This window comes from Natrix helvetica (assembly GCF_964273705.1).
Source record: "Natrix helvetica genome assembly, chromosome: 4".
In the NCBI taxonomy this organism is placed as follows: Eukaryota; Metazoa; Chordata; class Lepidosauria; order Squamata; family Natricidae; genus Natrix; species Natrix helvetica.
In genome coordinates, this window is record NC_138550.1 from 40525629 (window position 1) to 40542354 (window position 16726).

At 35.2% G+C, this 16726-nt stretch overlaps 2 protein-coding genes across 2 annotated transcripts in view; one reads left to right on the forward strand and one right to left on the reverse strand.

Moving 5' to 3' along the window:
* On the reverse strand, positions 1-14511 carry MAEL (maelstrom spermatogenic transposon silencer). Its single transcript, XM_081951135.1, has 12 exons — positions 14347-14511; positions 13059-13142; positions 11354-11438; positions 10526-10681; positions 10043-10084; positions 9291-9418; positions 8355-8409; positions 8126-8267; positions 5512-5574; positions 4299-4428; positions 2562-2640; positions 1-1301 (listed from the first exon to the last, which is right to left on the reverse strand). Exons 1-12 carry the CDS (start codon positions 14476-14478, stop codon positions 1201-1203), a joined length of 1197 nt encoding a protein of 398 aa, XP_081807261.1. The 5' UTR covers positions 14479-14511; the 3' UTR covers positions 1-1200.
* ILDR2 (immunoglobulin like domain containing receptor 2) overlaps positions 13149-16726 on the forward strand; it is a 61583-nt gene continuing 58005 nt past the window's right edge. The window contains exon 1 of the mRNA XM_081951134.1: positions 13149-14167. The gene's annotated coding sequence lies outside the window, so the exon portion shown is untranslated. The remainder of the gene's footprint in view (positions 14168-16726) is intronic.

The following is a 16726-nucleotide window of genomic DNA, read 5'->3' on the forward strand; positions in this document are numbered from 1 at the left end:
TTGGAATTTCTGCTATACAAGTGTTTCATTCTTGAAAGCTGCACATCCTCTTGAGAATTCCATGAAATGACAGCTCCAGACGATTCATTCAATCGAAAATATATTTTGTCAAAAATTAACTCCTGAAGCAACATATAATGTATTTCATCCATGCACATTAGCACTTATTCCTAAGAATGCTCGTTAAAACAAACACTTAATTTAGAACAATGCATTGGAACTCGAGAGCTGCCCAGAATTTGGTATAAAATAGGGAGCTTAGATAAAAGTTTTAAAGGGATAATTTGGAATGGGGACACAGGTAAGTGATCCCTTTATAGAGTTGTTTGTAGGCCTATCATGCTCTACATATAAATTATTATCTTTTCTGAAACTTCTATTTGTGCATAGAACAATGATGCAGTTTTCATACCTCACTCAGTTCAGGCAATATGAGTGCAATGTCTGTCTCTATAGCAGTGTAATCTACATTTGCTTTCATATTATTTTATGTTCATTTTGCATTTTCCCATTCCTATATGGCAGATTTTGGACACCCAAAAAATTCTGGCATAAAATATTTAACAAATTAGAACAACAGTTTAATATTGGTTTAAGAAAGACTGGTATAACATGGTTTTGATTTATAAGTATCTTGAAAGAAATTAACACTGAACATCAGGAATATATAATATATAATCTTAAGGAAAAATAGTCTTTATTGCCTTGTTATAGCATTTTTATAGCATTTCCAGAATAACTTCTACTCTGATTTTGCAATCGTCTAATTACTGGGTACAAGAGTTTTGTAATCGACTGCACAAAACCTAAACAACAACCATTTGGTATAAATTATGAAAAATTGCCCTATTACTAAATATTTCTTATGCTATATAAAAAACAAAATTAACTTCAGTGGGAAAGCAAAAAAGATGGCTAATATATATATTCTGAATAATGTACTATAGGCTTTAGCAACCAAAGCATTGCTTGAAAAATTAGTTTTACTGATTTCACTCGTCTCCTCTAATTTTCATTAAACATTCCTAATCAGACAAATATTCATCACAATTTGCCTTACAGCAACTAAAACATGTTACTTTAAGAACAAAATTTTTCTAAATGATTTTTTTCATAAAAATATAACATATATAGCAGATTAATGTAACATTAATTATCTAATTATAATTATAATCACATACACAGAAGCATTGAATGCTTCTAAGTTTTGGAGTACTTGAAGGTGCTTTCCAAAAACTGTGCGATTCCTCTTCCACTTCTAGGGATTGGTGCATTCATTGTTTTCACTCCTGAGGGTACAACTTTAAAAAATGCACTACTGTCAATATATAAACTACTTTGCTTCATACCAGGGGTGTCAAACTCACGTCGTCATGGCAGTATTACATGACATATCGGGACTTTTGCCCTCTTCACTAAACCAGGTACGGGCGTGGCCAGCATGTGACGCCGGGAGTTTGACAGCCCTGCTTTACACAGAATTACAAAGAACTTACACAAATTTAACACGCATATATACTCCTTATACTCATCCATCAATTGAAAATAAGTATGCATAGGAAATAAAAAGAACCTCTATTCCATAGAACTTAAGTAGATTAGGAATGGATTTTTTTTTTCAACATAGGAAAATAGGAAAGATACACTGACATTGCTTTCTTGTGATGATATGGACATAACATTATGTTTTCTTGGGAATGGCTTGCCACTGGTTCTTCCAGAATGAGTTGTGGTTTCCTCACTTAGCTATCTGACTTGTGTTGCCAATAGTCTCCTATCCAAGTACTACCCAAGCCTGACCCATTTAATTTCCCAGCAAAGACAAAACTGGCTAAGTGCTGTCTTGAAGCCAAAGCTAATATAACCACACTGGGTAGCTGAACTTCAAACAGTTATATTTAGAATTATTAGGAATCATTGTAATATTTTTATTTGTTCAAGAAGTAGCAAGCTTAGCGAAGCTGCCAGTAAATACAATTGGTCAAAATACAATATACTTATTTGTGATTGAGTACAGCTAGTCTGCCTTCTCAACCCTGGGAACGGAGGGGAGAAGTATTTCAATTTCTCTGAAAATGCAGCTACTATAGTAATACCAAAGAATGAAGCAGGAAGCAGTTTACTTTATTTAACACCTTTTGCCAGAATAGTATTATCAGCTAGCTTGAGAAAGTTCAGCTGCTTACATTTTCTTCCAAAGAAAAAGACTAGAAATGCACAACCTATACCTCCTCAAAGCCGTTTGTCTGATCTTACAAAATTTACAACCATACTACGTGATTTAAATATTAATTAAATAATTATGTTAAATAATTATCAGGAATTAATTATAATTGAATTTAGTTATTTTTCAAACTTTTAACAACTACAATAATTTTATTATTTGTATTAACCCTGCCCAATTTAAGTGTGGCTTTAATAGATAAAGCTTATTAAGACCTGACATACTTAGGGATATACTTCAATTAGGAGGTATTTCATTAGATTTCAATCAATATTAATTTTTAAGAGTACTATGTTATCCTAACATCTGAAGTTGCCAAAAAAAAACCTCTACTTACCACTACAAGGTGTGGCACCATGATCCTTATTAAGAGATCTGAAATAACTGTCATTTCCAGTGCTTTCGACTTTCCCTTTCTGCAATTCAAACACAAGATCACCAATATATACTGTATGCATGCTATAAACTGAAATTTGCAAGTTTTCCCTTTCATACCTCATTCACTAGATCTTCAAGGTATTTTTTGCAGAGAAAGGCAAAGTGGATTTAATAGTTAAGGAACTACAGTGTGCCAACCAAAACCATTAACCTACTTTCGAACTGATATCTTGAAATGCAAATTTCCTAAAACATCTTATTGTACTATTAGTAGTAAAACATTTTGAAATGATTATTAAAAATAGAAACATAAATAGCCTATCTTCAACTACTAAAACTCGGCAAAGAGTCTACAAAAGATGTAATACCAGAATTCATGAAACTTTGAACTTTCAATGTTGCAAAACAATATTCACTTGTCCGTAGACCGTTTTTCCAAAGTTGAAAGTTTCAACCAAACATTTTTATGGTGAACTTCATTCAAGTGGCAGTGGCTTTTGCCTTGCTATTTTTCCATGAGTCCTCTTTTTACCCAGTGGTTTACTGAGAATGGAGTGATGACACACAATTTACCCAAGATAAAAGACACCTAGAGTTCACTGGATGTTTTTCTTAGGTTTTCTGAAAATATCTGGACAATTTTAAGGAGCATTCATAAAGTTATATCACATGATGAACATTCCTAGGAAGACTTATTATTGGCTCAAGTCATCTCTGTTTCAAAATGGTTTATTATCAAATTAGAAAATATCTGCAACCAAACAACCAAGCACAGAGAACACTAAGAACTCAACACTTTAATCCAGAGTTACGTATAATCTAGTAAAACTGTATTTCTGATCAAGGATTTAGGAAGATCCAGACCTCTAGAAATAGTTTTGCAACTTTTTTATACAACATTGTCTCAAGCCCACCCCACTTGTGCCAGTGTAAGAGGCTTGCTAAGGAACTGAAGGAGATGGGACCAAGGACAAGAGTTTTTTGGCCCTAGCAGAATGTTCTACCACGAGGGGCGAGAACTGCTCCTTCCCATTTGGCCTTCCAGAAGTATATCAAAACCTGGCCTTGCTGGTTGGCCTCTTGGCTCTTGTTCGTTTTAATCTTTTACATTATTTTTCACTTGTTTGTATAAGTTGTTCTGACCAGAATCACCTTGTAGGGGAGATGTGTGGCACAGACATTTAATAAATTAAATTAAATTTCAAAACCAACAATTTTGTGGAGACTTCACATTATTTCTACAGAGTTGCAAATCATGTGCTTCTGGAATCTCCTGGTTAACAACATCACTGTAATAGAGCTATGAGATTCATAAAGGACATAGCTATCCCAAATTAGTTCTGATTGTTTAATGAAGTGTTCGCAACAACTGGCCATACATGGGAGATACTGGATCATTTTATGAAATAAATGAAAGAACCAAACGTTGATATTATTTGTTAATTAAGTCTCCCTTTATATATTAGTAGGACTCCATATGAAGTGCTAACTTCCAATGGAAAACATGGAAGAAATTGACAAATTTCAAAGGGAGAAAATACTTAGCTGAAGACCTTAGGGCACCACTTTAATGCTTAACCTCAACAATCACACTCTTTCTCATTCTGTCTCTCATTCACACACACTCACACCAGCCATTCCAATAAAATAAGCAATACAATAGAAGAAAGAAAAGGTGTTAAATTAGAAAACTGACCTGGAAGCGTCCAGCATCCAGCACTATCATCTTAGGGTTTGTTGTGCTCTTGCAGTTCTCAGTTAGTGGTAAATGAGATGCAGTTAATTGGATTTCATACATATTTGCTAGAGAATTGCTGATGCAGTATCTAAATTGAACAGCAAAAGCCCATATTGAGACAAACTGTGTCACTATCAAAGCTGAAGAGAGACCTACATGTAATTAATATGACCTGTGCCATGATGGCATCTAACCGGAAGTAAATTCAAGTAATTTTATCCGACATGGTCTGCAAACTCCTACATGTAGCCCTTTTGATGCACCCCAGAGTTCAATTCTAAAAAATCTTATCTAGAATAATGTTTGGCTAAATAGATAGATATTCAGGCTGCTTGATATATCTGAAGGATACTCAGATAACACTTTTTATAGCAGTGACAAATGCATTTCATAATATACACTCACACACATTACACTTATATATATATAAATTCATGAAATGTTTAACTAAAAAGAAAGCAATCAGGACACCACAGATTATAGATATGCCCTCTTACTTAACATTTAACATTACTGATAATATAAGCCTAGCAGTTTACTAGCACTTTACACCTGGAAATTTAAGATTAAAAACTTGGGTAGAATTTAGCAACAAAAAATTCTGTTCGCACAACATTTTTGAATCCTCTCTTCCTGCTCCCACAACCTTTCAAAATCTGCTTTAGGGATTTGAAAGCAATGAAGTCAAAATCCATCACTAGAAATGATTTACTGAATTGTAGCACTGGTTTTATTTAGATTAACTTAAAATATATTCCTTCTATATCACCAACAATACAAAAATAGCAGAACCTTACGATAATTGCTGATTGTCACAAGAGTCCACAAATTATTTTCAAAATAACCTCAGACATCACACAGCTAACATGACATTCCAAAAGTAATTTTTTCTTCTTCTTCCATTCAATTGTGTCCGATTGTTAGAGGCTGCCTAGATAAGTCCCTACAGTTTTCTTGGCAAGATTTTTCAAATATGTTTGCCATTGCTTTCTTCTAAGGGCTGAAAGAATGTCATTGGCGCAAGATCACCATTTAGTTTGTGTGTAAGGTAGCACTAGAAGACACAATCGCTCAGTTTCTAGCTTGTTCCTTAATCAGTATATTGAATAGCCTTTTATTTTTAACCAAGTGCAAAAGCTTTATAGAGAGTAAAATAAAAATGTATACTTACGCAATTTTCTTGCATGTAGCAAGAGCACAGAATACAATATCATTTGTTTCATGCCACTGACACCTAAAGAGAAGCCATATTTTCATAATGAATCCAGAATTTCAAATGCACATTGCATCAATAAGACAGAATTTGTAATGTTAAAAAATTAATATTGTTGAGCTAATGCATGGGTATCAACACTTTTTCAGTACAAGGTGGTCTTGCAATTTTCTATTTACATAGTTCAAGATTTTTAAACATATTCAAAAGCATCTCAAAAATCTTGGTCTTTAAGATGCCGGAAGATTAAAATCAAATCTACTTTGGTTAATCCCTGTTTTGTGCATCAAAACACGAAACTTTCTAAAAAAGTAAAATTAAAATATACATGTATACATATTTTACACATACACAATATTTAAGATTATAGATCTGTTGGAAAAAAACTAAAACAACTCTCACTGTAATTATTAGTTGTTTACTCTATGTTTAACACTTTTGGCAACTGTTTAGTGGATTAAAACATTATACTTCTTGTTTTGACTATTTTGTTAAATCCCTTAAACCACTCCTTTCCCAACTTTTTCTTTCATTATCCAAAATGACTTATCAGAAAGTCCTATCACACTTCAAAAAACTGACCGTAAGTACTTTCTCTGAGCACTGTCATAACTTTGAACAGTTGTTAAATAAATGGCTGTTAATTTTAGGATAATCTGAATAATTAAAAACAATATTACTGAATGATCTTTATGTTATTTCAATAAATCATCATTTATATTTTGATTTATTTTCATCTTAATAGGAATATTTTGGGATAATTTTCTAATATATTTTAGTGCATGTGGCAATCTTTACGTCAAGTTAATGGGCAATAGGTTGTTGCTACCTAAAGAAAACCTATTTCTACCCAATTTGGGGTAATTTCTCCAGATTTCGAAAGCACCACCTTAAACAGAGACCACTGAGTATTTTTGCCCAGAGAAATTTAGGTCATGTACTTTACAAGTAGACTTTTTTACCCAATTCCAGTCATGAATACAAGTAATTATTGGATTACAACTTCTGTCACTAACTGAAGCAGTTAAGTAAAACATTACATGAGTGGGTTACTTAGTAATAACAGTCCTGGATATGGTAGTTAGGCAAGGATCTCACACTTTTCCTGCCCTGCATGGATTGCCTCTCCATTTCAATTTTTCCACCAACCTAACTCATTCCCCATGTCTGCCATTTTTTAGTCTTTAAGCTACAGTAAAGCAGTGGTTAGAATGCAGTACTGCAGGGTAGTTCTGCTGCCTGCCTGCAATTTGGCAATTCAAATCTCACCAGGCTCAAGGTAGGTAGGTAAAATGAGGACCCAAATTATTGGGGGCAATATGTTAGCTCTGTAATCCGCGTAGAGAAGGCTGCAAAGCGGTATATAAGTCTAAGTGCTATTGCTATTAAACATTTTATTATCATAGAATAAAATACAAAAATATAAAATGGTAGGCACTGTATTCTGCCACCTACCTGCTGCTGCTCTTCCCCATCGTCCCAACTAACCTTGGTCTACTTTGCCTCCACTGGACTCTGCCCACTTCCCACTTCCAGAGAGTGGACAGGGACTCTGTTGGCACTGGATTCATTTCCCCCCCACTCCGTCACCTTGACTGCAGGGATCCTGGTAGGCCTGCCAGGTGTCAGCAATCTTAGCTGGTCACTAGCCTAGAGGTTCTAATGCACAAAGTTCTACTGCTGCCCTGAACAAAAGAGAAACCTATTCTAGAAAGTAGCTCTCTGGATCCTACTGCATACCAGGACAGGACTACAAGTTCTCCATGCCACTGCCGGCCTGGATAATTCTTCCACCGGGTAGCAAAGTAGGGGTATTTTTGCATGGAGCTAAGACTGCTGAAGCAGTAAAGTCCACCAGGACCTGGCAGAGCATGACTGACAGAGGTGCCATGCAGAAGTTCTTGAGGCTGATGAGGGTTGGTGAGTTGAGCAGAGGAGAGGCAAAGCAAAGACAACAACAAAAGTCAGCTGGGGACAGAGAGGATGGCAGCAGAGAAGGCAACAGCAGAAGACAGTGGCTTCTTCATCTCAGTTGTGCTATATAGGGCAGCCAAAAAACCGGAGATATTTTTTTTTGGGGGGGGGGAATAGGTGGGAGGGTGGAACTGAAGTGGGCAGGGAAAAAAGAAATGAACATGGGATACTACAATAGTCATAAATGCATGCTTGTCATCAAGCAATTATCAAATGTAGTATCGTTGGGAATCTTAACCAAATGTCAAGCAATTATCAAATGTAGTATCGTTGGGAATCTTAACCATCAAGTATTAAATTCAATTACTTGAAGCAAGATTTTCCCCCCTCCCTGATCATACTAATTATGCATTCCTTCATAATTTTAAAAGTACTATATTCCTCTACTAATGGTTTTCTATATTCTGAGAGTTACAAACTGAAGTAATTATTTCTGTGAACATTATTCAGTAAGGTAAAGAATCATCAAAACCACATTAAGGTGTAATTTGAAAAAAACTGTTATTTATAGTAAATAAAACATTGCAAAACAGAGATATACAAGTTTAGGGCTCTTTCAGCATGTAGAAGGAAAAAGAGAGAAGATTTAAAAATATACCTAGTATTTCCTGAGTAATCCCACATGGAAGCATCCAGTGTGTTACACACCCAAGTTTTAGAAGGTTCTTTTTGAAGTTTTTTATAATATAGCTCCACAACAAGATCTTCCACATTTAAAAGCTTTACATGATTGACACTGCCTATTAGGAAAATAAGTTTCAACATCAAGAATATTACAAAATATTTGTTAACAATATTTACCTATTATAAAGGTAACAGTTTCTTACCTGTTTCTTTAGCCATGTGTTTTAGGCACCAGCTAATTCTGAAGTGATCATCAGACTACAAAAAAGAAAAAGAAAAAAAGAATTAAACTATTTATTTATTCAGTACAGATACATAGTGATGAGAAACAGAAGAATTTGCTTTCTCTTAAAATGTCCTAAATCTATTATGGCTCTAATTTACTTAATTAGATTACCTTCACAACATTGATTATTATGACATTTGATAACATTTGGTACATATGGATCAATAGCCACAAAATCTCCAAACAGCAATACAAATAATTATGTACAATATAGAAATAGAAATGTATAAACTACCAATAGATTACACAAAGTGTTCAAAATCACGGAATAAGTTATTAGAATGATTGCTTTCCTATGCCTTTGTCAACTAATTTTTAACAGGATTTAATTATTTTTGCCTCTGAAAATTTTATAATTTTAACTTAACATTTCAATTTTTATATAGTTTTGTGTTATTTTTTATTGTGCAGACCCTCTTTGAGGAAGATGGGCATTCAGAAATATAAAATATAATGGCAGATAGATGGATAAATACTGATGCATGAACTTAAATGGAAACAATTTCGATACCTACATGAGTCTTTTAATAATAGTGGGTCAAATATTGGAGATGTAGTGCTCAAAATTTGACCTTGGTTTACATGAGGTTAGCAAGGCTTATAATACTTTAATGATCATAGAAACATTAGACACCTACAGTATCTACTCTTAAATGTTTGAGGAACAAGATAGCAAAGAACTTCTTTTAACACGGAAGGCTCAGATCAGAAGAATAACTGATCGAATGCCTTTTAATTAATAAATATTAGCAAAAGGCTTTATCCCTATGGCTGAATTCTTCTATGTAGAAATATATTTTGATGGATATTCATTCAATTACTTCTCAGAAATTTGAATGTCAGGTCAATGTACCTTACAATATACAGATGGCCAGTTGCCCCTTTGTGGTTTGATGAACTCATATAGGTCATGCAACACAACTGAGTAACTTGCAGTTGCAATATCAAAACCAGATATGGGAATTTTATGGGTAGCATCACCTAAGGGAACATTTGAAATATTTTAAGATGCAAAGTATCATCCATACATATTCTAATCTTAACTATACTTATAGATTGCAAGATCTATATATCAATTCTATAATGAAAGCTTGAATATCTTAATTTGATTTTTATTAAAATATTCAATAAGAACAAAACTAGTCTCATAAAGAAGGAAAAATGTTTGTCATAAATGTAGAATAAAATGTCCCGATATAGGGCATCTTTTTGAAATAAAGATTTTCCAAAAGTTGAACCTTGCTGTATTATTGATTTAAAGTACTATCCATAACCAATGTTTGCTTTATCATTCAGGGGGACATTCTAGCTTGAATTTTACTGAAAAATGTAATTTGCAATGTTCAATCAATACTGGAGATCAGATGATACAAGTGCCACAATGAGCTAAAAAAAACCTAAATGAAAATTTAAAAAAAGGTATATAATTGTGAAATTGCTGAAGTTTCTTAACAATAGCATGCTACACAGAATAAGTTATAGAGGTAAAATCAAATGTTTCAGAAAATCTGATACAATACCTAACTGTGATGAGAAAAAAAAGGAGTAAAAATTTAGTCAAATTTATTGAGTAAATCTTTGTTTCAGCTTTTGTGTAATATTCACCTGCAGCCTGGCAATGAAACCGAAATCCCCGTGGTACTTCGCCTGCAGAACACCAAAAATCAACAAAATACATTCATTGACTTTGTGATGCTAAATTGTTACCTGAATACCTATAATTTACCGTCCTTCTTTCAGTGCCATTGTTAACTTCTTGTGGTAGTTGAATGAGAACTACCTGTATTTCTCTTGCAAGACATTAGCCAGATTTAAGAAATAAAAAATAAATTAAGATCATAGGAATTTTTCACTGTTAAAATACATTTTCTTGGCGATGTAATGTTTATTAGATCATGATCGATTCATCACAAATAATATTGTCAAACTGTTTTGGCCATTAGCATTTTTATTTTTTCAGTATGCAGGAATTATTAAACCAGATTCTTGAACAAACTGAAACCTATTTCTTTCAGAATAGGCCTGAAACTCTAAGACCCTTTCAGACAAATCAGAAAAAATTAATTCTTCCCTTTTTCCAACACTCACCAGGATTTATAAAATGATGAAATTCTGCAATTATGCCATCCTTAAGTGAATATTTGATACACCCAATTTCACAAGGGAGAAAACGCTGATTGCAGTGTGGGGGCAACACTCCATGACTGAAGATATTCAGAAAGTAGAATGAAGTTTCGAGCACAACTGAAACAATTATTTGAATCAAATTAGCAATATATTTTATTATGTGATTAATATTTAATGCTAATATAGTTCCTTCTAGATGATATGGTTGGCACATAAATCTAATAAATGAAATAAATTTTAACACAAAATATGTCAGTATATTTAAAAGCTTTTAAAACACTTGATATAGGATTTTAGCTTTCCCTCTAGAAAAATGAATATTGTCTGCATGTCATTGACTAAAATCCTGGTTTATTGGCCTGGCTAAAGCAATGTAAAACCATAAATATGAAATGATTTATAATTAAAAATAGTTCATGGATTTAATCTGTCAACTCATGTAAATAAGGATTAAGCAGTTACCAATCAATGTAAACAAAAACACAAAGTCAAAATAACTTATTTCAATACCAATTACCATTTGTTCAAACTCATTTAATAGCAATTATCCCATCAGCTCAATAGCTTTAGTTGACCTATCCTATAATCAGGCATTTATTCTAAGGATGCTACTACATTTCTTGGACACTACTAAAGCCTTACTTTATATACATTTCAATTTTGTAATTTTTCCTACGGTTTCCTTGGGACCCCTTCTGATACATATATCATCTTCTGACACCTACCACATTTACAGAACATTTAGGCTAAACTGGTCAAGAGATGGATTATCTTTAAACTATACCTTACCTTGTTCATACTTAAATATGCTTGTAAGGTTTGTAAGAGGAATCATATCCTGACTTTGAGTAGGTATTGGGACTTCTCTACGTGGCTAAAAAAAATTTAAATCATTCAATATTTACCAAATGAAGAAAAAACATACATAGAATGTTCCTTTCTAGGTACAATGCTGTTTGACAATATACACAGAAACCTGTGATTGAGCTTATACCATGATACACACCAGGCAGACCTATAAGAAAACCCTCAACTTGAAAACATTTGTTCGGCAATGGTTCAAACTTACGATAGCAACAAATGAAGGGATGTACCTCTGCCTGAAATTTATAACTGCTGCAGTTCCTCAAGGTTACTTGAATAAAATTGAGGTGTTTGGCAACTGATCCTACATGGAGACTGTTTGATGCTGTCCCAGAAGACAGTGCCATTTTGGGGAATTCAGGAGTTTGATTTCAGAATGAGGAGCTGACTGCTCCATCCCTTGGCCTCTCTATATTGCACCAAAGCCATGGGGCACAGTACAGAAACTGACACCATTTCAGAGTGACCATAATTCATTGCAGCTAGACTCAGCAAGGTGGGAAGGCCTGTATGGACTCAATGGGTAGGAAAGAAGGCCCAAGGTAAGCAGTACCTTGGGGTGGGTGAGACCCTAGAAGGCAATATATCCCCTAGGAGGCAAGTTATCCAGGGAAGTACTACAATGGGATAGTGGACTAGGCCTCTGCCACCAGAAGCACCACATGTTCCTCTTAGCAACCCAGGTTTGCTTAATGACAAGGAGAGCAGTTAAGTGACATGGGCACCTGATTTAACAACCAACATGACTTTTGACTGTTAACAGGCAAGCTGTTATGGTAATAAGTTAAGAACTGCTTTCTACACACATATACGAGTGTGTGTGTGTGTGTGTGTGAATGCAGATAGTAGCAGCATTATTAAATTATGTGTTTATCCGCTTATAATATCATCTTCATGAAAACACAGCACAGCTGATACTCATCAAGAATGCTGGGCAGCTCAATAAAATAAAGTAAGTTTCTATAAACATTGCTATCAGAATAATAGCCATGCCATTTTCCTTTCTTCAGTTGAACAAAAAAGTTTTTAGGAATGGGAGGACAGTAACATCTCTACTTTTACATTTTTCCTTCCATTCTTGCAGTCTGAATATCCTTGCAGGGCCTAGAAGTAATTATAGCACACCTTTCCAAATATTACTGTACTAGAAACCTTGCTATGCAAACTTCCCTTCTATTTTTAATAAGAATATCAAAGGGAAAATGCAATGTATAAATATGACATTAAGGCTCTAATTATGTGAAAGGTGGAAAGAAGAAAACTACAAGCAGCAAGGTGGATGGACTCCATTACAGTGGCAATAAATGCATTATTGGGAACCTTGAAAAAAAGATTATGGATAGATTATCATAGAAAAAATGTATGTGGTTATCATACATCAAAAACAATTTGATAACACATAATCATAAGCTGGTGCATAGCCAATCCTGTAGCTATCTTCATATTTTTGTAAGATTTAATCTACTATTTGAGATAAATCTAGACCAATCTGCTCTCCATTACACAGGAAAAAATCAGTTTTCTGAAACTACACCTTTCACTCCATATCTTTCTCTACATACCTACAGGTAATTTTTATTACTTATTCCCCAATTTAAACTCAATTGCACTTGAAAATAATTCTATTTACCTTTTCTGCTGCTACTTCTGACTTGGTAGCTTTCCACTGACGAGCCATTTCTGCATATTTTTCTTTTTGCGCATTATTAAGTAGCTTAGGAGTAAAAACAATTACATAAATCCTTGCATTATTTGCTCAATGTTTTCTGCCAAATCATCCACTGACTTAATCCAACAGTACTCATTTGGGAAAGTCAAACATGCTAACATTAACTCTAGTCAAATGTTAGATTAGGTTTAGTAACTTCCATATAGTGCTCTTTCTCAAGTGTTATATAATAGCTCAATGCACCTTATACTGTCAGTGGAAGGCTGAAACATCATTTTAACAGTAGTTATTTTAAAAGTAATATATCTTATTTCTAGAACAAAAACTGAGGTAGGAAACAATTTATATTAGTGCTGCCTAGAAATACGAAACCAGAGTTTTCCTTTCCTTAAGCATGAAAGCTGGTTGGATGATTTTGATCCAGTCACACCCTCTCAAGATAGTTCCTTTGGGGCAAATAGCGAGAGAGAGTAATATTAGGTTTGTTCTCTGCCTTGAGCTTCTTATAAAATAATGAAGGCAGGATAAAAATCTAATAAAATAAAATTCTACTTTTTAGTAGTCCAATTGCTATCGTTGATGTTATTAAACATTCTACCAATGCAGAAATATTTGGGAAGCAAATCTCCTTTAGGTTGCAAAACCATTTTGCCAGTCCCATCAGTATGGCTTAAAGGCCAGGAAATTAGTGCTTGGAAATGTCTCGACAGACCAGTTCTGTTGTAAAGAGTTTAAGCACTGTGTGCCCAAATTTTGCAGCTTTCTTCAGCGAGGTTTGGAAAGCAGCAAATAATACATACGTCTTAAATTCAGGAAGAAGCCATTTTTAGCTAATGAGCACGAAGCTCACTTGCCGTTTCAAAAAGATTTTGTAACTATGGCTACCAATTCTCAGCTGCAAAAAAAAAAAAAAATTAAAATAAACTGTCATCAACCACCGGCCTGATTTTTGCCGTCCAGATCCGACGGTTTTATTACGTCTTAACTGCAACCTCTATTTTGCCTCACTTTAAAGCGCCTTCTAGCGCTTTAAAGACCTTCTAGCGAAGAATCGTAGTGATCACATAAAGGTAGTATTATTACTAGAGTATTATACTAGGAAGCGTCTGACTACGTAGGTTAGAAGACGCTATAAATAACGAGTAAGGAAATATCAGGTCAGGTCCTTGCAAGTGGAAGGGTGGCCATTCCCAGGACTTTTTCTTCTAGTCCCAAGACAGAAAGAGAAGGTGCGGCCACGCTCCCTCACCGCCCAGGCATCGGAGCAATACGGGATGGCGTTAGCGACGCTGGTCACAGCCAGGCCCTGCTGCTTCAACTCCGGCAGCTTCTCTAGCACGAAGAAATAATAAGCGTTGCGCGAGCCTCTACAGCTCGCCATTTCGCACCACGCCTGCAGGGGAATCGGCGGGTAAAGAGGGGGGGGGGCGGCTCTCCTTTTTTAAAGGGAGAATGGGCCAATCCTGTGCCGCCTTTCTGTGTTCTGAGGCCAACACGTGGCCAACGAGAAATAAAAAGCGGGGCCGAGGGAGTTCATTGGTCCCTTTGAACTGCGGGGGCTGATTTTACTCTCTTTCAATCCAGGGTCTTTCAAATTCACATACACCCTCCCCCCACCCCCCGGTCATCATTTAAGGCTGCCGTATCTGGGTTGCCAAAGTCGGGTCTATCCCTACAGGGCAAGAAAGAGATCGAATTTTTGTAGGCGAAGTATTGTAGTTCTTAACACAGAGGTCTTCAAACTTGGCAACTTTAAGACTTGTGGACTTCAACTCCCAAGCATAGCTGGCTGGAGAATTCTGGGAGTTGAAGTCCACAAGTCTTAAAGTTGCCAAGTTTGGAGACCCCTGTTAACAACTGCCGGCTCTAAGAACTTCAGCCAGACCTGAAGAAGCGTCTTCAAAGAAAAAACAAGGAAGTCCAGTTGTCTCTTGAAAAGAAAAGGGGGGAGAAAAGCACCTTTGGGATAACCATGACCTGGATGATTGAGAATACAGTGTTGAGTTCTGGCCCAATGCCTAAGATGTTGGGGCAAAAATGGTTATTTATTTGGTTATTCAAAAATGGGTGAGAAAGTAACCATGGTGAAACAAATATTCTTAGGAGGGATAGATTGCTTAGTACTTTGAATTAAAAGCAAAAAAGAATACCTTTAATGTAAACAAAAAGGAAAGGACTGAGGTATCCAGTCTCTTCAAATTTATTTATTTCATTTTTTGTTTGATTTGTCAATCGTTTACAAGATAATAGGTATGAGAATAAACATGAGTATGAATGAAATGGGTACGAATAAATGGGGACAGTAGGACAGGGACGGTAGGCACAATGGAGCGCTTATGCATGCCCCTTACAGACCTCTTAGGAATGGGGTTAGGTCAATAGTAGACAGTTTAAGGTTAAAGTTATGGGGATTTGAAGATGTAACAACAGAGTCGGGTAGAGCATTCCAGGCATTGGCCACTCTGTTGCTGAAGTCGTATTTTCTGCAATCAAGTTTGGAGCAGTTTACATTGAGTTTGTATCTGTTGTGTGCTCTTGTATGTTTGTTTTTCTATTCTGATATTCATGTTCTATTCAGATAGCTCTTTTACCCTCTTTTGCTAGAGCAAGCAACATAATATTATCTTTCGACAGTAAAGCCCTACTCCCACTCCCATTAATACTGTACAGCCTTTGGTGGAAGAAAATTACAGGTAGTCCTCAACTTGCAACCACAATTTAGCCCAAAATTTATGTTGGTAAGTGAGAGATTTGTTAAGTCAGTTTTGTCCCATTTTATGACTTTTCTTGCTATTGTTGTTAAGTGAATCATTTCAGTTGTTACATTAGTAACATGGTTGTTAAGTGAATATGGTTTCCCCATTGACTTTGCCTGTCCAAAGGTTGCAAAAGGGGATCACATGACCCCGGGACACTGAAAATGCTATAAAAGTGAGCTAGTTGTCAAACTTCCGAATGTAAATCAGGTGACCATGGGGATGGTGCAATGGTCATAAGTGTGAAAAATGGCCATAAGTCATTTTTTTTCAATGCTTTAACTTTGAACGGTCCTTAAGTGAACTGTTGCAAGTGGAGGACTACCTGTATAAAGTTAAAACTTGTAACACAGATCTGTTCTAAGCAGAAGGATAGAAACCAAAATCTCAAAACATGAAGTTTCTTATTTTGATTTACTTACTAGAAGAATTAATATAGCGTATTTTATTTTTACTTATTCATTTATATCCTGCTTTTACCATTTTTATAAACTAAAGGCAGCAAATATGCCTAATACATCTTCCATTCTATTTTTTCCATAACAACAACCTTGTGAGATGGTTGGACTGAGAGTGGTTGGTCCAAAGTGATCCACTTTGGTTTTCATGCCTAAAATGGGACTAAAACTCACTGACTTTTGTTTTCTAGTCCGGTGCTTTAACAGGTAGACCAAACTAGCCTTTTAATTTTTTTTATATATTTATTTATTAATTTTTATTGCTTATTCTGGGCTTTGGGCCCCTGCCAGTTTGAAGTACTATTTATTTATTTACTTTGAGTCAGTAAGAAACTACTTGGAATTTAAGCCTGCTTCATATCACTGCAGTCACTCAATTCACTTCTTGGATGGAGATTGAAGTGTTGGGTGTGTT

What these genes read in the sequence shown, in the direction of transcription:
- MAEL (XM_081951135.1), bottom strand. Translation starts at nt 14,478, where the DNA reads ATGGCGAGCTGTAGAGGCTCGCGCAACGCTTATTATTTCTTCGTGCTA. An exon ending in ATTGCTCCGATGCCTGGGCG is followed by an intron (nt 13,143 to 14,346) that starts GTGAGGGAGCGT and finishes TTTACTCCTAAG; the next exon opens with CTACTTAATAATGCGCAAAA. An exon ending in TGGATGCTGGACGCTTCCAG is followed by an intron (nt 2,641 to 4,298) that starts GTCAGTTTTCTA and finishes TTTGAATTGCAG; the next exon opens with AAAGGGAAAGTCGAAAGCAC.